At 39.5% G+C, this 19,976-nt stretch overlaps 2 protein-coding genes across 2 annotated transcripts in view; both read right to left on the reverse strand.

Annotated features, from left to right (window-relative positions):
- SLC9A4 (solute carrier family 9 member A4) overlaps window positions 1–6,398 on the reverse strand; it is a 30,733-nt gene extending 24,335 nt beyond the window's left edge. The window contains exons 1-2 of the mRNA XM_054627744.2: window positions 6,122–6,398; window positions 3,440–3,903 (exon numbers count right to left, since the gene is read on the reverse strand). Coding sequence (XP_054483719.2) covers window positions 3,440–3,903; window positions 6,122–6,383 — 726 coding nt within the window. The 5' untranslated portion in view covers window positions 6,384–6,398. The remainder of the gene's footprint in view (window positions 1–3,439; window positions 3,904–6,121) is intronic.
- A 2,829-nt stretch (window positions 6,399–9,227) lies between these two features.
- Window positions 9,228–19,976, reverse strand: part of LOC129117200 (interleukin-18 receptor accessory protein) — a 49,081-nt gene continuing 38,332 nt past the window's right edge. The window contains exons 16-22 of the mRNA XM_054627743.2: window positions 19,188–19,362; window positions 17,419–17,487; window positions 17,140–17,260; window positions 15,225–15,379; window positions 14,216–14,353; window positions 10,477–10,647; window positions 9,228–9,855 (exon numbers count right to left, since the gene is read on the reverse strand). Coding sequence (XP_054483718.2) covers window positions 9,461–9,855; window positions 10,477–10,647; window positions 14,216–14,353; window positions 15,225–15,379; window positions 17,140–17,260; window positions 17,419–17,487; window positions 19,188–19,362 — 1,224 coding nt within the window. The 3' untranslated portion in view covers window positions 9,228–9,460. The remainder of the gene's footprint in view (window positions 9,856–10,476; window positions 10,648–14,215; window positions 14,354–15,224; window positions 15,380–17,139; window positions 17,261–17,418; window positions 17,488–19,187; window positions 19,363–19,976) is intronic.

Consider the following 19,976-nt stretch of genomic DNA (forward strand, 5'->3'; position numbering starts at 1 on the left):
TGTAATATGCTTTGTAGCAGTAAACTGTTCTGTATCACAACCTGCACTGTGTCATATAAGTAAGGTTCAGCTAAGTTACATTGCAGTGTTTATGCCAGTAAATGGATTACTAGAATTCTTTATATATTAGGAAAGCCTGAATCAGATTAGGAGGCTTTTGTTCACACAAAAAGAGATGGATTGATAGTGGTCTCATGTAGCAACCCTGAGAACATCATGATTTGGGTTGCTTGGAGAGGATTTTGTACCACTGGGCAGCTCTCAGAACAACAGAGAGGAGCAGAGAGCATGACACTGCTGCCACAGGAGACTCCCCAGGGACTGCTCCGTGTTCCAGGTGTCTGTGTACGATTACTGCACACACAATCCACACCAGAAACATTGGAAGAAGAGATTTTCAAGTGGCTGCCTTAACCACCAACACAGGCTGTCTTGATAATTCTTTCTTACCACCCTGCTGATTCTTTCTGACCACTGTAGCTGGTTTCACTCTAATGACAGTGGAACAACTTTTACAGCAGGAGCAGAGAATATCTCTATCCTCCTATCTAGCATCCAAACTAGTGATCAAGGTCTTTCTCAGTGACATTAGAGGCACTTTCAAATCTCCTCAAATAAAAAAAGTAATTTTACTTAGGTCTTCAACATGTATTAGATTTAACTATTCTGCTGCTTACACAGAAGACAGGGTTCCATTAGAGAATACAGCCAGTGCCACTCATTTTGAGTACAGCATGATATTTAGGTGTTCTCAGTATTTCTAGAATCAAGCCTCAGAGATGAAGCAGTCAGGGAATATTCCATTTCCTGATTCATAGCAGTGGCTCAGCTCCTGTTTAGAAACAGAATTGTCTGTGTATATGTGGGAGCAGAACTTCAGATGGCTGAAACACTTCACAGCAAAATCAGGGTATTCCACCTGAGTTCAGTCTTGAATGAGATCTGCCCAGGATTTACAATACTGTTATTGAACAGGGCTTTGAAATTCCATTAATGTATGATGTATCCTAGGTCCAGCCCTGATGCTGTCTGAACTATTCTGATGCTAACAGCCCACTCAGAAATAACTGGGGAAAGAAGTAATTAAGAGGACTTGGAACCTTCTTTTTTCCATCCACATACATGGCCCTACTGAAGAAAAAAAGAAAAGGTACCAACAGGTAAAATGAGTAAATCATCCACTTTTCTCCCATCCCCTTAAGGCAAAGTCATAACTTCTAGATTATAATTCTAATTCTAATTATAATTCTAATTCTAAATAACAGTCTGTTATTTTGTAATATTTTTTATATACCAACATATTAAACTAAATATAGGAGACAGAGCTATTGTTGCCCCACATGTATTACACAAGTTGAACAAAACTCATACCAGTTTTTCCTGCTGGTGAAAAAAATGTTCAAGCTGATAAGCAGGCTGGAGAATACCAGGGGATATTTGTATTTAAACAATAAAAAAATATGTATGCCTAATATATCTTGGTGATATTATCTTTTTCAAACACTTAGAGTTAACTCAAATGAAACGGTTAAGAGCAAAATAGAAGGATAAGGTAAGAGAAGACACCTGAGAGAAGTAGTTTTAAAGTCTTGGAAAAAAGTAAGTGGGATATCAGAGAGGAGACAGTCATCTGCTGGACTCCATTCAGGTGACAAATACTTCAGTCTTCTTGAGCATGAAGCCAAGTAGAGATTTTGAAAGCTCAAATGCCCAGGAAGGGGGTGAATGGTGGTTGATGCAGAGATGCAGTAGCAGGAGCTGACAAAGTGATGGCAACACAGCTGCTCTGAGATGAGCCCCAAAGATGAGTGTGGGGCAATGGGAACTCTCAGTGGTGCACCCAACGAAGCCCATGTACAACCTTTTCACCTCCTTTACTAACACACCCAGGGCTGCTGAGGAGTGCCTACATCCACTGTTTTAACAGGCTTTCTGTCACTGCACATTTGTACTGTAACAGGATCCCGACTGGAAGCTCGGGTAAATACCATCAGGAGTTGGACCCATATGATAAATAGCTGGGAGAAAAGCAAAGGCAAGGTAGTGAGCCCATCAAAAAAAGCATGAAACAAGCTCTTCCAGCATGAAAACAAGACATTACATTTTTGAGGTCAGTATTTGAAGGAACTAAAAAGAGAAGTGTAAGAGATAGACTTATTGGGGATTTTTCTGTTACAACTGTAGCACCCAAGTAGTTTGACCATAAATGAAATAACATTTGTCCCTTAGTTCTACATCAGCCCTGTATCTCTGATCACCAAGAGGAAGGATTTATGATCCTTAGGCTGTGCCTGCAAGAAGTTACTTTGTTCCTTTTTCTTTTCTGAGTACTGGTAAACTGCACTTTTCCCATGAAGCCTTTCAGCAGTGAACTCTGTACGGATTTTACAAGTCCCAGTTGGGCTGTACCTCTTGTATAGCAGTATCTGAATAGTTTTTATGTGGTTTAGATTCCTGTGATTTAAATTCTGTAAAGATCTTATCTGTGAAACTCCTTAACCTGCTGTTAACTTGTACCACATGAGCAGTCCTGTTGGTTTCTGAGCAATAAATTTCCTGCTTGAAATTTCTTCCTTGAAAAACATGTGTTTTAAATGTTCTTGTCATTTCTGCTTACAGCTAGAGTTTCAGGTTGCTCCAATTTTAGCAGAACTAACGAGATAAAGGGAAAAACATTAGCAAAAAGGAACTTTGTAAAAACACTCTTCTCCTATTAAAAACAAAAAGTCAACAACAACAAAGAAGAGCAACAATAAAAACACAGCCAACCAAACAAATCTCTCCTATTCAGGAAACATTGTTTCTGGATATTTATGACAAGACAGCCGAAAAATTTAAACATTTGTCGGATGTCAATATTTTTTTACTACTAGAAACAGAATTATGCAAAGTTCTTAGTGGCGTTTGGAATTCCTGTCTAAGGTCTCTTGTGAAATTTCTGGAAGGGGCTGGAGGACAGAGTGTGGTCTCCAGCAGTTATCCACATCTGGTCTGCTTTTTGCTTTTTTTTTCCAGAGGACCCTCTCAGGTATGTGACAAAGCAGGATCTCCTGTATTTCTACCCTTGCTGCCTTCATTCTTTAAGCAGTACAATTTTCTCTTTATTTGCTTGCACAATGTCAAGAACATTCCAAGGTCCTACACTGATCTGACCAGGAAAATCAGCTGTAGCTTATCCATTCACTTTAGTAAATGCAAGAGCACATCTCACATGTACGTGGATGTTTCCCTCTTCCAGCAGCTCTAAAGTACATGCTTTGGAAAGAGGTAATCTAAGATGTAATTTTTGCATGCATTAAAATCTCTTGTGTGTAACTGAGTGGAGTATTCATAAAATAGATAATGGATAAGGATCTCCTGTGTTCTGGTCCTGTGCCCAGTAACCCTACAAGCCAAAAGAGTCCAAAGAGGGGAAGACAAGGAGCAAAAACAAACTCACCACAGTTATGCCATCATTTAGCAGTGACTCTCCAAAGATCATCATGTAAAGCTGCTCATTAACAGAGGCTTCTTCAAAAACCACCAGAACTGCCACGGGGTCCACTGCTGAAATCATGCTGCCAAAGAGCAAGTTCTGCAGCAGGCTCAGGTCACTCAGGCCAAAGGCTTCGATCTGGCAGACTCCATAGAGGGAGAGGCCAATCCCAAATGAGCTTAGCAGAGATCCCAGAACAGACCACCACAGAATGGATCCAAAGTTTTCAAAAAATGGTCGAGTTGGCATGAAATAACCCTCCTCCAGAATAATGGGTGGGAGGAGATACAAGAAGTAAATACTACTGTCCATCACTGGTGGAGATTTGTGATGGGAAGCAAAGATGATTGCTCCTACTAGGGCTCCAATGGCAATCAGGATGCAGCTTTCAGGCATAAGTCTTGGTAATCGGTGAAAGATGTGGAAACCTTGAATAAAACATTTGGGGATTATTCAAGTTTAAATTAACCTCATATCAGACAATTGTAATGCCTGCATTTGGACACTTTGTCTTCAGACAGCCAGTTTTTGCTTTAAGGATTATGAAGGTAAAAAACTTCTGTTAGAAGTGTTTTTACTGCACTTCTGCAGTACTGTTCCCTTCAAAACTAAACATTCCCACACTTGTATCACTAAAGCAGGACAAGAGTGTGCCCATGAATTTCTTCTCTTCTTGCTGCCCTGCTCCTGGTTGATGAGCAAGCATGTCTGAGTTTAAGCTCCAGTTCTGGGAAGGCAGAAACCTCTTTGAAATGATCCTCCACAATTTGGAAAGAAAATATTCTTTAAGAATCCTCACTGCCCACCTGCCATTGGCTTGTCTAGTCACTATAAAAGGAACTGTGTGATCATTGTGTGAATGGGATGTGCTTGTACTAAAAATGTCAGGACTTTTTAAAATTTACAAGAATGAGAATGATGCAGACTAAGAAACTCTTAAATCCAATGTCTGTGACTCCATGTTTGAAGCTAGGTCAGCCTTCATCTTGCAACTCTAGAGGGTTCTGCCATGACAGTATTTCTGTGATCCTTACACTATCAGTCTTCAAAAGCAAAGGAACATAATATTTTTATGAAAGTTTCAATAATTTTTTTAGGACACTACTTTTTTTTTTTTACCAAGAGGTATGTTTATATCATAACTCTTCTCATCTGCTTTTTTAATTTTAAAATAATTTTCAACTCTTCTTCCAGTCTTACAGATAAGGGGATTGTTTTGCTTTTCAAGATCTTGGAACTGTTTCCCATCCTTACATCTCAAAATCCAGAAAGAAGAAAATACCTGAACAAAACACTGAAAACTTTAACCATTTGGAAATCTTCTTCCCTGGGTAACCAGATTATTCAGACTAACTCTTTCTTTCAAATAGATTTAAAATTAACAGCTCCACACTTTTCATCAAAAATAATGTATGAAAATTCACAGTAAAAGCAACAGGTCCACCTGGGAGGCATCACACAATTCTTCTAAAGTATCTATTTCATGTTCAAAACAAGAATATTGTGTGGATGTGCCATATGTCAAGTCTTGTGCTTTATGGATGATAAATAAAGAATTTGGTCGATATGTTTAATATTAAAACACTCTGCTGATGCCATAACACATTTAATTTTTGAAAATTTTGATTGTTATGTTACCAGTGAAAACATTTGCAGGAATCAGATTGAGGGCATCAGCTATAAGGAAACTAGCAAATCATGGATAGTGGTAATGATTTTTGTCAGCTGGGTGACTATGACAGGAAAAATGTTTATCTCCTGGCCACCTTCACAAAAACATCAGTCTCACCTGATGATTCTGGATATTCTCACCTACCAGCTTCTTCTAAGAAAGGGTTCAAAAATCCCACATAAAGTTCAAAGGAAAACTATTTTATGTGTGCAACTCTTCACATTACTACCATCTTCTTCATTTATTTGATATTGCTGCATTAATTCTAAATGGTCAAAAAAATTTCAGCCCAGCCATGAAAATGTATAAGACATGATGAGCCTTTTTTTGCAATATTAATTACAGTTCCTATTGCAATTACTACTCCCTGAGTTGCATTTCCCCTTTCAGATACCCACATGGAGCTCCAACAGAAGCCAGTTGCATTGCTATGTATTCAAAAGATACTTAGCCTACATCCCTGATGATCCACACCCTCAGAGAGCCTCATTCTCTCTCCCCAGTATTACTTTTCACACCAACTTCAAGGAGCAAATAAGTAAAACAAAGACTCAGAGGGAAATGTTTCCTTTCATTCATACAAAGGAAGAATGCTTTACACATTCTCCCCAAAATTCGATGCACTTGAAGTCTCAATCTGGTGTAACTGATTTCTGCAGCTGGGTCAGGTTGCAATTTCCAGTATCTTGTGATGTATAAGGACTAAAAAAATGGACATCACTGTGTCAGGAAGCTCTGTTGCTATTTGCTACTCACAACCCAAGAGACCTGAAGATTAGAGGTCATATGTTAAGTAAGATGGAATCATTCTAAGGTGGAATTTTGGCAGAGCTGTGGTAATGAACATGCCTGTTCTTTTGACAGATGCTGTAAAATCAATCCCAGCTACAAATGAATGAAAGTTACTTGGTTATATTGTATTTTTTTAACTTCTTTCCAAGTTAGGAGGACCCAAGATCCCATTTTCTACTTACCTATTTTTGCAAAAGAGGCAAGGAGGATCCAAAGGGTAACTTCATAGGGAATTTGCACATAGTCATAGTCCAGTGTGAAAACATGTAGCCTCATGTCTTCAGAAGAGTCAACAGCACCACTGGAATCATGTTCATAGTGAAGCAAGGCCCTCTTGCCCAGGCTGTGCTCACCCCCATGAGCAGCAGCAGAACAGGATACCACACTCAACAGCAGCAGCAGCACTTTGGAAAGCTTTGCACGTGCAAGCCTGGCAAAGCCCATGTCTGGAGCTGTGACAATTTTATTACAGATTTAGCATATAGTGGTGCATGAAGGTGTGCACAGTCACTTCTGGTGATTCACACTGCCCACAGCCACTTCTTCCTCAGGGCTCTTTCATTTACCTGTTAGAGGTCATTTTATAGTCCTTATGTGCCTGTCCCATTCCTTGTGCTGCAGACAGACCTGGAGTTTCTGTGAAGATACCGGTTGTGCAGGTTCCACTGACCCAGAAAAACCTTGGCCACAGCATTACCTTGTTGAGGAATAAAAGGACTTTTCCAACTACATAATTTATGCAGCCGCTCTGATTTTTCCCCTGTCACACAAAAAAAAAAAAAAAAAAAAAAAAAAAAAAAAAAAAAATCAACCAAAAAAGCTCTCAATGCTCACCATTCAGGCAGCAAGCACAGCACGGGGGAATTGCATCGGTTGTGAGAGGTGGTGGTGGTGGCAGCCTGGGCAGGCAGGAGAGCCAGCTCCGTGCCTTCCTCTCTTGCCCTCGTTCCCCATCTGCCTCCCCAGCGCAAGTGGCACCCCGGGCACCACACTTGGCACAGCTCCCTGGTCCTGTCACACCTGGTAACAAAACTACCCAGTGTGTAAATAAAGGGATTGTGCAGGCTCCCGGGAGGGACATCTGGTGGGGGACCGCGCAAATTACAGCCTCGCTTGGGAAGGGGCTCCCTCCCTTAAACACGTGTATGTAATTAGCAGGAAATATCAATATAAAGAGCAAGGGCTGAGTCACACCGCCTGCGTGATATTGGATCTTGGGTTGTCTTGTATTTGGTATTTGTTTTACACATACCAGTAAGGCACCTACTGGGCAAATACATTATCCTCCTCCAACTGCTCCTGTGGATCATGTTTTTTAAAATACCAGCATATTTTCTCCTCCACAAAAACTACCACGTTTAGTATAAGGAAAACAGGGTGTGCAAACATAGTGCTGTTAATTAGAAGGTTCTAAAACCTGTACTACTTATCTTAGAACTGAGTGCATTTAATTTAGTGACAAATTATTCAAATTCATAGATGATTTGACTGTGTTAGAAGACAGTGCAGATAGGGCAGATGGTGAGAACAGATGTGATAACCCAAAACAACTAGTTCTGAGAACCCTGAAACCACACTGCATGTGCTTGGGAGGGGATTCCTTCAAAGCAACTGGCCTTACAGACTGAATGTCCCTTCATGGGTAGAGAATATCTTCCACTTGACTTCCTGTGGAAGGGATACAGTGTGTGCAGCTGTGATGGTCTATAATGCAAAGCAAAAGGTGACATGTGGTGACAAGTGAGAAATTTGCATCAAAATGATAATTATTTGAACCAAATCTCCAACACAGGTGCGACTGCAATGTCAAAATTCTCTGAGGTACAGCGTTAGAACCCTAGTTAGAGAATTTTAGACTTTCTGTGCTGATCCCCAAAAGAACACTACATTTAACCTGAAGCTGTAGAGAAAGCTTCCAAAATTTAATATTATAACTTAAATTATAAGTGTATAATTTGAATAGAAGTGTGTAATATCACATAATAGAAAACCTAGAGTTTAAAGTTTTAGCATATAGTAATATATATAAAATAAAATATAAGTTTTAGATCAGAAACTAATCCTTTTTCTTCACCTTCTTCTTTATGGGTTTGGGTGATATTTTGTAATTAAATAAAAAAGTCCACATTATGAGCCACAAGTAGTTAGTTATTAAGTTAAAAGTAAAAATAATTGAAGTGTCATTTCTTAATTAGACAGTTTATCCTTAAAAAAACCTTGCAAAGTGGGAGATACAGCTCCATTTTTTAGTTTGTTTAAGTACTGTAAAACTCACAGTTTATGAGACTGTAATATAAATAAAAACTAGAAAACATCTGAATCCAAACAAAAAATACCATCTCACACATTTAATACCGAGCCTAACAAAAAAGAAGTTAAAACTCCACAGTACAGTCAGTGATGCCCTTTTATGTTCTACATGAAGCAGTATCTTCTGTCAGCCTCACAGCACCATCAGTCCTTCCAAAAAAGCTTTGAACCCAATATAACATTAGGTAGATAATACTCAGCCTGCTTGCAAATGAGTTCTTTTTTCCAGTATACTGATCCTGTTGAGAGTAGTATTTCTTAGAATCCCTTTCCAACAAGGAATCTGGCAGATGAGATATTCAATTAGCATTATAAAACAAGGATTTATTAACTTGAAGGCCAAATAAAGTGATCAGAACAACAGAGAAGAGGCCATACCACTCAGATTGCTTAGTACTGACCATTGCATTTCACTCAGCTACAGACATACACACAGACTGCAAGATGGTTTGGAGAGTTGGCAGCCAGAGGACTGCAAGGGAAAGATTTAGAGACCCTTGAAGTCTACTAGTTGTGACAATCAGGGCTTTGATTTACACCTGCAACACACCCACAGTGCCAACAGGTCCAGTGGGCATTGAGTGACCAGCACCAGCCAGGATCAGCAATGATCAGGTGCAGGTGTCCCTGAGTGTGAACTGTTTTACAACTGGTTGAATTCTTCCCCTCATTGAAGGAAGGGTGGAGATGCCTGGGCTAAGCCTACAGAGTGGTCCTTCTTTTCTGAATCCCTTTGGCATACCCAGCTGTAGAAGTCTCTCATGGTAGTTTCTTGACGTTCCCACTGGAGGAGGTAGCTCACTTGAAGAATTTGGGTATGTCCCACTGGACTGCATCAGAAAATTAAACTGCAAGCATCCTCTGGAGTTCCATTTTTAAAATATTTTTCTAGAAAACAAGTGTTAAAGTATTCCAGAAAGAAATGCAGTGCAAAGAACATTGTATGTCTCAAAATCAGAGCAAAATGGTATAATAAATAAATGGTATAATGAAAATGGTAATAAAATATTAATTTATGAAAGATATTTACAGTTTTTAAATATTTATATATTACAGTTATGTGCAGTGGCACAGTTTTGCTGTGCACTGTCACACTTCAGTCCTTCTGACTGTTTCAGAGCAAGCTCTTGCTGGCTGCAGTGACAGTGGGCAGCTGTCAGATGATACAGAAGAGGTCTTTGACAATTGTGTTACCATTCCTGAGCCTGACGTCATCCCCCTGTGAAATTTCTCCTATCTATACCCAGTCTGAATAACCTTTGGGAGAAGCCCTTGAGGCTGAAATTTTCCAGCCTTTTAGAAGTTTTCATTGGCATGTGGTAATGCATGTATTTCCAGAACTTCTTGTGTGGAGCAGCAGAAATTGAAGACTTCCAGGTAATGAGTGGTAAAATCCGAAGTGCTTTCTTCACTACTGGAGGCAAAGTCTCTGGCTCCTGGAAATCCTGGAACTTTATTAGTACCAGTTTGATCCCTTTATCTTCCAATGCACAGTTCACTGCTGCCTGCAGTTCAAAGATGCTTGGTCCACTGACATAGGCTGGGCTCAAAATGATTATTACCCGTCTGCTGTGTTTAATAGCAGTTACAACTTCATCTGTGTAGGCTGGAGAGGAAATGGTGAGAGTTACTGCATTCTGCAAAGGAGTTTTTATCTTATCACTTTCTTTATCAACAGCTAAAACCCTGAAATAAGGAAAGGCAAGAATAGGAATGCTAAGTAATCATACAACACCTATAAATGAGTTTGCTATCAAGGGGTACCATGGCTGTTCTTATACAACTGAAGAACACAACTTTCTGCTCAGGACATGAAGGGCACAGCTGAGACCTCAGCACACTTCAGCAGGGTCTCAAGGGACACTTGGACTTGTCCTCATCTCACCCACAGGGCTTTCTAATTACTGAGGTATCACTGGCTAAAGTTGCTCAGAAAGTAACTACTGAAATATTTGAAGTCTTGTTTCCAGGAAAAAGAGTCTGCTTGCAAAGAAATTCTTGCACAAGAAGCTTTGTCTCAGCCTAGTAGCTCACAGTGACCTCACTCCAAAGTATGTGTGCGTCAGGCACAGGGACCAGACACAAAGATCAAAACATTATGAGATTTCAACATAAATTCCACTACCTAATTATGCAATTTGTTGCTCTGGTGCACAAAAGGGATTTTTTAAAAGTGAAGCACAATTTTATAAAAACTGAAGATTTTCTATCATGCCCGGGAACTTACCTCCTCCCGGAAGAATATCTCTTTCAAGAATACATAACTTATATCCATATTTATTTTCTAGCATATCTGGAAGAAGCTCCAGGGCAAATTTTTCCTCGCTAATTAAAGGAGAGTCACTTTCAGAAGAGTTTAGTTTTGCATAGGATACAAACGCATCAAATTCCTTGCCATCTAAAATAAATGAATTAATAAATAAATTACTATATACATTAACAAGTCCGGATAAAGCATTCAGCTTCTTTCTTAATGCCCAGTTTCCATTTATATCTGTTTAAGTAGGCACACAGAAACCTGAAATTATGATGTGTTCATAGATTACAGCTATCCAGTCACCAAAGACAACCTTGCTGTTTCACTGTCTTGCAAATTTTGTAGAGATGCTACCAAAGCAAACAAGCCAGCTAGAGATGTTTAGTGCAAGGTAGTTTAGAGATTTGGTCCTTTCCAGGCAAAAACCACGTGGTAGGGAGTGAGTCCCAATCTTTTCTCTCTTTTGCCCAAATTCTGATTAAAAAAAAACTTGTCAATGGCCAATCTTATTTTAAAATATAATAAAGCTTAAAGGAACAATGTTCTTGAATAGTAGTTGCTTGCAAAAGATATGTTGTTTTCATACACCGTTATGTCTGTAAACATAGAAACTTGTGTCTCTCTGTTAAGGAGCAAAGGCTAAGTCTGATCAAAATATCAGCTCTGACACCAAGTACCGACCAGTTATTGAACTTAAAGTCTCCTTGAAAGAACGTTTGTACAGTGCAGATGAAACATAGGTAAAGAATTTTTCTTAGCTTTGATCACCCTGGTACCAATGTCCGAGTTAGATGCATTCTTAACTACAAGGCAGGAGCAAATTATATCTGCTGAATAAACTTTGAACCACACTTGAGGGAGAAGGAACATAAAATAAAATAATTTCTGGTGAAAGCAAAAGTCACAGTGAACCCAGTCCAGTTTCACAGTTATTTGAGGCCATTTAAATTATCCTAAGACTGCCAGATTTGACAGGGGAAGTATTGGAGACTCAAGCACTTTGGAATGGCAGGACATCATCAGGCAGCCCAAATACCATCAGGCACCAATGTTCAATTAGCTGAATTGTATCACATGACAATATAATGAATAGGAACCAGAAAGAAATTCCCCTGTATAGAGCAGGGTGCTGCTGCTGCAGGGTGAGCTGAGAGGCTCTCTGGATTCCACCACATTGACTGCACCTTCACCTTCACTGCTTGGGAACTGAGACACCCACATCCAGCACAGAGACCTGAGTGCTGATTGTCATGACCCAAGTGCCTTGGTGTAAACTTCCCTATTTCTATCCTTGGATGTGAGATTAGGACCACAGACACAGGCTAGAGTCACCAAGTTCCTAAAGGATCTAGAAGAGCCTGTAGGATGTAAAGCAAATTCAGAAAACTAACATGGATGAGCTGGGGCTGAACACTTAAATTCAGAACCAGCACATAGCAGAAAGTGTGTCATCAAAAGAAAACAGAGGTGTGCAGACTTGATCTGGAAGCCAAGAATGTTATCAGACAACAAATGTTGCATCTCTGCTCCTCCACTCTGCTCCTGGACACACTTTCAATCCCATCCTTCTACTGGTGATAATTCTTGTGATAAGCTCTAGTGATAATAGGGGAAGATGATTCACTTTGCTGGCTACACACTGTCTTTTACTGAGTTCTTTTTCTGCCAACCTGAGTCAATTCAGGCCCACAAGAGTGAATCATCAGCAGTAGGCACACAGGACTGTGTAGGAATTAAAGGTGGGCCAGAGGTTCACAGATTGGTTTAGCTTCATTTATACCCCAAACTGAAGCTCCCTTGAAAACAGATTTTAAATAACATTAAATTGCACTACAAGCCAGGTATTCCTCATTTCACCCACAGAGGTCACTGCAATCTTATTAGACCACAACCACTAACAAACACATACCTTTATAACATGCTATTAAAATAGCAAGTTAAAAATAAATACAAAATAAGCACTATTAGGCCATTTTTTCACATAATTGTAGAGGAAAATTACAAGCTGAGGAACTTTTGGTGCTGTATTTAAGATGCAATGTAGGAAAGTGTAGGAAATGAAGAATACCTGACTTAAGCAAAGTGATGGCATACATGTTCTATAAATGTTAGTATAAAATCTCCTGCATTATTTCTTTTCTACATGTGGAAGAAGGCAGGAGTTTTGAGAGATATATCTGAATTGGCTAAGGAGGCCAACTAACCCCAGAGGGGTTGTGGATTCTCTCTCCACAAGGTCCTGCACAACCTAGGCTGGCTCTGCTTTGAGCAGGTGCCCAGGGTGCCTTCCAATCTTGTAGGATTCTTCAATTGTCTGATTCTGTGCTGAGAAGAACATGAGAAAAGAAATTATAGAAAGGAATAAACAGCAAAATCAAGTCATAACTGCTGCTTTGCTGCTTTATGAGCAAGTCCTTCCAGACCAAGGTGACTTGATATGCATCCATGAAGTGAGAGGGACATAGTCCTGCAGGTGAGAACACATTTCCCTTGGACAGAAAACTCTCTGGGTGTGCACAGTTGGTCTGCGCACCCCCTGTACCCCCATGCTGCAAATGGAGCTGTGTGCACGAGGTACCTGAGAAGCAGGGGACAGGCAGGGGACAGGAGCTGTCATGGTGAAACCCCAAGGTGTCCTCAACTTCAGTGCACAGGCCTTGGCAAAGCATGTCCTGCTGACATGCAGGGTGTGCTCTAAAGGGAATTTCCACAGGTCCTTAAATCACTTTGTCACCAGGTAGTGGGGAAATTTTGAGTGATTTCCCAAACTGCCTTTGCCAAATGTCTTAACGCTTGTAAAAATATTTTCCAGAAGAGCAGTTAATTTTCCAATTGTGCATGTACTCAAAGGTATCTAGATACAGTTGTTTCACACTCATATATAAGATACATGTACAAACACAAAAACAGACTCAGACACCCCTATCTCAAACTGCATCAAGATGCAAGAATTTTTAGAAAAATTTTCTCGGGCACAAACTATCAGAATTCTTTCAACATATTTAAGAAAATCATACCTTAAGTTCTTTGAAGTAGTCATAGTGATTCCTGATACATTTTTACTCTGTCTACTATTTTAGGGGCCTGTTTTAGCTGAGGTGGTGGGACAATGCTACTACAGAGACTTGAAAAATCAAAAGCTAATCACTCGGGTCCAAATGTCAAGTGGTTTTCAAAGATTTTAGAAAGGAAATATGAATATTTCCCAAACATTCATTTGTCAACTGGTGCCCTTCATCATCTTATTTCTCTCTTTTGTTTATTCTTCTGAGAAACTTTTTGGCTTCAAGTGAAAGATACTATAGACCCTGGAGTCCTTCACCTTGTTATGCAAGGTCATTTTGTTCTTGTCCAAAGGTTTTGTTGAATTTTTCCAGAGACTGATTTTGAAATGTTGGAGATGCGAAGTTATTCCCTGCATATGGACTGCCAAAATTCAGCTTCCTACTCTAATCTTCTATGGGTAAATTAGGGTAAAAGTCTTACTGACATTTCTGTTGGTGTCAGATATTTCTTTCACACTATATGACTTTTTTTTCCATCTGCATTCACTGGGCATCTTGCAAGCTTTAGTAGACTTTTTATTGGCTCAAAGAGAACAGAGTCTTTAAAAGAAAATAATTAAATGAGTAATTCATATTAGATTATCCCACATGGCAAAAGGCACTAGAAAAACTAGACCAAATTCATATTAGACAAGGTTTCTTACCTTCTGTACTTTTGTTGTGGACCAGATAACTTCGATACATCAGCACTATTTCAATCCAGTGCTGGTAAATAAAGACAGTGCACAAGACAAAGGCAAGTAGAGTAGAAATGGCACTGCATAGTACATATAAGAACAACACTGCAGAAAGAAAAGAGTCTGTCATAACTTAAGTTTCCAAAATAATACTGACACTTAGATAAAAAATCAGTCCAGAAATGGGGACAAACCATCTTACAAAAACTTTTTCCTTATCCCTCTGGCAAAATTTAGGGAAGTCAAGATTTCATGTAGCCACAAACTTTGTCATAGAATTTCAGTCTACCATCAGTGACCTTTTTTGCATGGCATCTCTTTGGTGATATGAAAAGCCAATCTATGACAGAGTGCACAGAAAAAATAGTCTCTGGTACACTCAGCAATGCTGTAAATAGTCATCACCTGAGATGGAAAAGCTACATCAGAACAGACACAGCTGCACCCAGTGCCCTTCTAGCAGCTTCCTGTTGCACTCCAGTGATGAACCTCCACTGTGAACTACGGTTTAACACTTTAATTTCCACACTGATTCAGGTTTGGGACTTGAAAGGCTGCCACAATCATATCAGGTACGGTAACTTCTCAGAAACATGCATGCTAATGACTGGGAAAATAAACAGAAATATCTCATGAAAATCAGGGAATACTGTTGCTTTCAGCAGCCTCTCTGCTTCAGTTTGGTAGATTTCCTATTAATGCTCAGAGATTACACTCTCCTCTTTTTCCTTCTGGTTACTCTCTAACTTCCACTTGACTCACCTTCCTGCAGTAATTCCCCAGACAGCCCTGTTCTCCTGAGTAATCCTCAAATTACCTGGCTTTCAAGACATCTGACAAATCAGATTTTCCCACTCAGGTTCAAGAAACTTCTGCTGCTGGCTAAAAGCCAGTGTCAATGGGGAATTAATTAGTAGCAGTAGAGTAAATCAAAATGTGTCTTCAGGGGTAAATAGTCACCAGTTGATAGCTTTACCTCTCTTCTTCCTTTTCAGCTGGATCACAGCAGTGGCATTCCCCACTGAATTCTGAGCAAAGCATGTGAAATTGCTTCTGAGGTCATTTTCAGTTACTTCTTTCAAAGTTGCAACGTGAAGAAGTGTGTGCCCCTTTAAACCTTTTGGATAGACACTGGAGAGAAAAAAAAATGTGTATTTGCATGATACCTTTGCTGTTCATTCACACCATTTCCCAATGTCTTACACACAAAAACAGAGGAGCTTGCAACTTGTTCATCTTGAACTTTTAATAGCACTGCAATATTCTGGTTTGGAACCTTCACTTGGTTTATACATTGTAAGAAAAAACTAACTAACATTGTAAGAAAACACTTTGATAAGTCTGAAGACTGAAAGATTTATCCTTAATTATCTACTCAGCAAAATATTTGACTTGCCTAGTTTTCAATATATAGTCCCCTTTACTTCTATAAGATTACTTATGCTTTTCTAAGATGTAAAATATTCACCTGGAAGAAATGCAAAGAAATGAAACTTCAAAAAGGAACCCCAAGAGAGAACAAGCTGGGCAAAAGACTGAGCAGCTCAGCCTCTTGCACAGGGGTAAAAAGCCCAAAGACAGGATAGGCAAACAGAATAAGACAGAAATAAGGGACAGAAGTATAGGGAATGAAGAGGTAACTGAGGAATCCCTTCAGGGCTGAGAGAAGAATATGGGAAACAGATCTGTACCTGCAATCACTCCAGAATACCCAGGGTTTCTGAGTTTCAGCATTCCCCTTTGAAAGCCACAAGTATAAGCATCTCTGGGTCATCCCAAAAGTCATCTCACATCATGCCACTGCAAAATGAGAGTGTCCCATGGCTCTACCTCTCTACCTCTGCTACCTCAAGATATGTAGGAGTGAGAATAGGCAAGGATTCAACCAAAGTCTGTTGGGGAAGTTTCATTTGTTTGTTTTTTAAAAGATAAACAGAAACTCTACCTATGAAAAAAGGTAAAAACTTGTTAACAAGAATATTCCAAACCTAAACATTCTAAAGTTATGAAAATGCAATTTCCAGTCTATCTCATGAGTGTGTGTGATATCATAATTCTTTTTTTCCCCATATGACTCCTATTATGAACTTGATTCTAGCAGTGGCAGCAGGGCCTTTGCTTCCCCCAGGGTACAGAAAGTTTACCCATAAAGTTGACTCGGGGCTGTGTGGTGAAAGACAGAGTTGCCTGTGTTGCCTCTACTCTGTTGCTTGCCCAAGTTGAACACTGCGTAAGTGAATGAGAACAGGAAGGAGAGGGAAGAGTAATCACTACAGGGGCTGTCCCAGGTCACAGGAAACCTTTTCCCTACATGTTTCTTCTCTGCAGGGTCTGGTTAATTCTCATCAGGGGGAAAAAATCCAAAATTCAGTGTCCTGAAATTCAGTGCTGCAAGCCCTCAGACCGAGTCTGTAACACCTCAATTTCTGAGATACACAAACTCCTTTCCATGCCCACAGGACTGTTTTGCTGATCTCATTCATTCTCCACTCAGAGGCAGCTTCCAAAGGCAGATTGTGTGAATTGCTAGCAAGGCACAACAGAGACTGTGCTTTCAAGAACACTTGAGAACAAGAACACTTGAAAACAGCTGATGTGGGGACAGGCAACCAGGAGCCCTTCATGTTGAAGCTGTCTGTGAGATAAAGCTTTAAGAGCTAAGATTATGCAGAGTTTGAGTTCTTGATTTTATGGCCATCAATTTGTCCTTCTGTATGTGAAGGTCACATGCCTGTTGCTTGTGGACATATGCATTACTAGGTGATAGAAAAGTGCCTTCTAAAGTTTTTTCAATAAAATGTATTCAGTAAAACTGTTACAGAAGTACTTATACAGCTGCTTGTGGTGGTAGTAACCAGAATATTGGAAGGGATGGGGGAGGAGGTTCTCACATTGTTTCCTGATTCAATTTCTCATTTACATTCTCTTCGTTGTTTCGTTTCCATGTTACCCTCATTGGAGAAACTGTTTCAAACCCAAACTGTACACGACATTCCAATTCAAGTGGCTTGCCTGGAACAAATGAACACAGAATACAAATGCCTGCAGAATATTATTCTCTTAAATAGCCTAGAAAACAAACCTGGTTTGCTTTATCAAGATCTGTCATTATTTATCAATACCTCATTTAAATATTTTCATTTGCTTCTAGAGGAGGAATTGAAACTTACCAACTTCTACTTCAAGGATCACAACACCATTGGGATACAAGAGGTTTGGTGGATGAATAGTGTTTTTTGCTGCAATTAACAAGAATATCATTAAGTATAAAGTTATTGTCAGTGCAGAAAACCAAACAAAATAACTTAAAATTTGATTTTTCAAGATTTGGGTGGAATTTAGACACCTAAGTCCAAGAGGAGGACAACAAAATTTGTGTAGCTACTCAAACACCTGCTATCTCATTTATTCTGAGGCATTGTCCTCTAACATGAGCTGAGGAGCTCAGCAACTAGTGTGAACTTTAAATTATTTAGGATTAAAAAATTAGGAACCCCCCCCCCTTGCAAAACCCCCTGAAGGGTGCAATCCTCATACCAGTTCCCTGTCAAACATTTTTTCATGCCCAGTAAGCAGAAACAGAGCACATGCACACTCCATTTTCACAAGCACAGATACTTGTACCAAAATAGCCATGTTGTTTTCAAAACTCAGGCTGCCAAAGGGCACAGATAATGACACCCACGGGTTTTACAATAAAACCCATAGTTCTGATATTCTAGGAAAGTCCCATACTGCAGGAAATAGTACCACACATAGCACCTTTTGGTTCTGGTTTTTTGTTTTGTTTTGGTTTTTTTTAACCAGGTCACAGCAGAGAAATATAGCCCAGAATAACAGAACAAGCTGAGTTGGAAGGGACCCACAGAATCGAGTTCAGCCCTCAGCCCTGCACAGAACCATCCCCAAGGGTCACACCCTGTGCCTGAGAATGTTGCTCAAACACTCCTTGAGCTCTGTCAGGTTTGGTGCTGTGACCACTTCCCTGGGGAGCTGTTCCAGTGCCCTACCACCCTCTGGGTGAAAAACCTTTTCCTAATAGCCAACTTCAGGCCATTCCCTCGGGTTCTGTCACTGATCACCACAGAGAAGAGATCAGTGCCTGTCCCTTCTCTTCCTCTCACATGGTAGACCTCCAGTGCAAGAGGGTCTCCCCTCAGTCTGCAAGTTCTAGGGTAGGATGTATATGGTGCCTTTTAAGTGTTTTTCTGACTGCTCTACAAAGTGAGGGAGAAGAACTGAGAAGGACAATGTGTTAGCTCAAATACAGTCAGATCAGAATAAAAGCAGAGCTAGTCCAAGCCTGCCTGGAGAATTATGTGGGAATAAAGCCAGAAGGAAGAGTGAAAGAGCAAGAGGTATTTTAAGCCACCACACAGAGATCTCACAGGTTGGTAAGATATGGTTTCCTGTTCTGATGGGATAGATACATTTTCCACTTGAAGTCTCAGAAACAAATGCTTAAAATACCTGGGGGGAAAAGGATCACCTATTTTGGAAAAGTGCTATCCTCATTAGACCATGAAATGTCAAAGGAGTGTTTCTTCACTAGACCATAGAATCAGATTGCTTCACTTGACATATTTCTTTTGCTCCCTAAATCTTGTTTTCCCTTTCACAGAGTGGCCTATCTTCCACCAGGATGCTGAGGAATATTCCTGTGCTGTTTTCATACAGAAACAGCTGTACTGAATCCATATAGTTCAGGATATAGAATAGATTTATACTTTCCTACAGGACCTACTGCTATTACTATTGGATGTTCTAGTTGGTGTACAAACATGTCCTCAGAATACTTGGAAGAGGATTTGAATGATCCTGTAGCTAATTCAGTTTATGGGTTTTCAGAACAAGAGCCTGAACAAAAGACAGAAATAAACGTAATAAAGAAAACCTGCTTTACTTTAGATATTTTATTCTGGGTTTTTATACTACTCACCAATGACTTCTACTGTTACTGCTGTTCTCACTGTCCACTCAGTAGTGTTGTCAGACAGAGTGTAATCACACACATATATTCCAGCATCTTTGTCATAGGTTGGATTCAAGAAGATTTCATTCTGCTTAAGCTTTAGGCTTGGTCTCCTTTTCCTGTATTTTATCTGGTGACCATCCTAATGAAAATAATATCTAAGAATTACAGTTGTTGTTTTTTTTTTCCTTGCTGTTGTTGCTGTTACTAAATTAAATTTTAATATATTTGGACAGGATTTTCATGGCAGAAGGGCTACACCAAAGTCTTTCCACTGAAGCCCAAAATGAGATGTATTAGGAGTCTGAGGACAATTTTCAGTTATACTAAAATATATGTGAATAACCTTGATTTTTAAAAAATTATTTAAAATTTATGGTTGATGCAAAAATATGAAATAATGAAGCTGATCTAAATTAAACTCCTATTACTAAAGAGCGACAAAAAGGATCACTTTTTTGATGGACTAGGTATTTTTTGTTTTGTAAAGAAGTAATTTTGAAAATATTTTCAAGTTATTTTATGAGAAGTAAACCATGAGTTTAGATGGTCTGAGGTCGAGGACACTGTCACTACTTTTAGAAGCATGAAAATGGTCTATTTTTGAAAAGCACCACTATTTTTCAGCTTTATGTACTCATATTCCACCAAAACCAGCAAGAATTTTCCTTAAATCAAGTTCCTGACAAAATCCAGTAATGCAAATGTGAAGACACTCCTCAGCTTCAGTGGGTTTCAGATCAAGATGTAGGTAAA

This window comes from Agelaius phoeniceus, chromosome 2 (assembly GCF_051311805.1).
Source record: "Agelaius phoeniceus isolate bAgePho1 chromosome 2, bAgePho1.hap1, whole genome shotgun sequence".
Lineage (NCBI taxonomy): Eukaryota > Metazoa > Chordata > Aves > Passeriformes > Icteridae > Agelaius > Agelaius phoeniceus.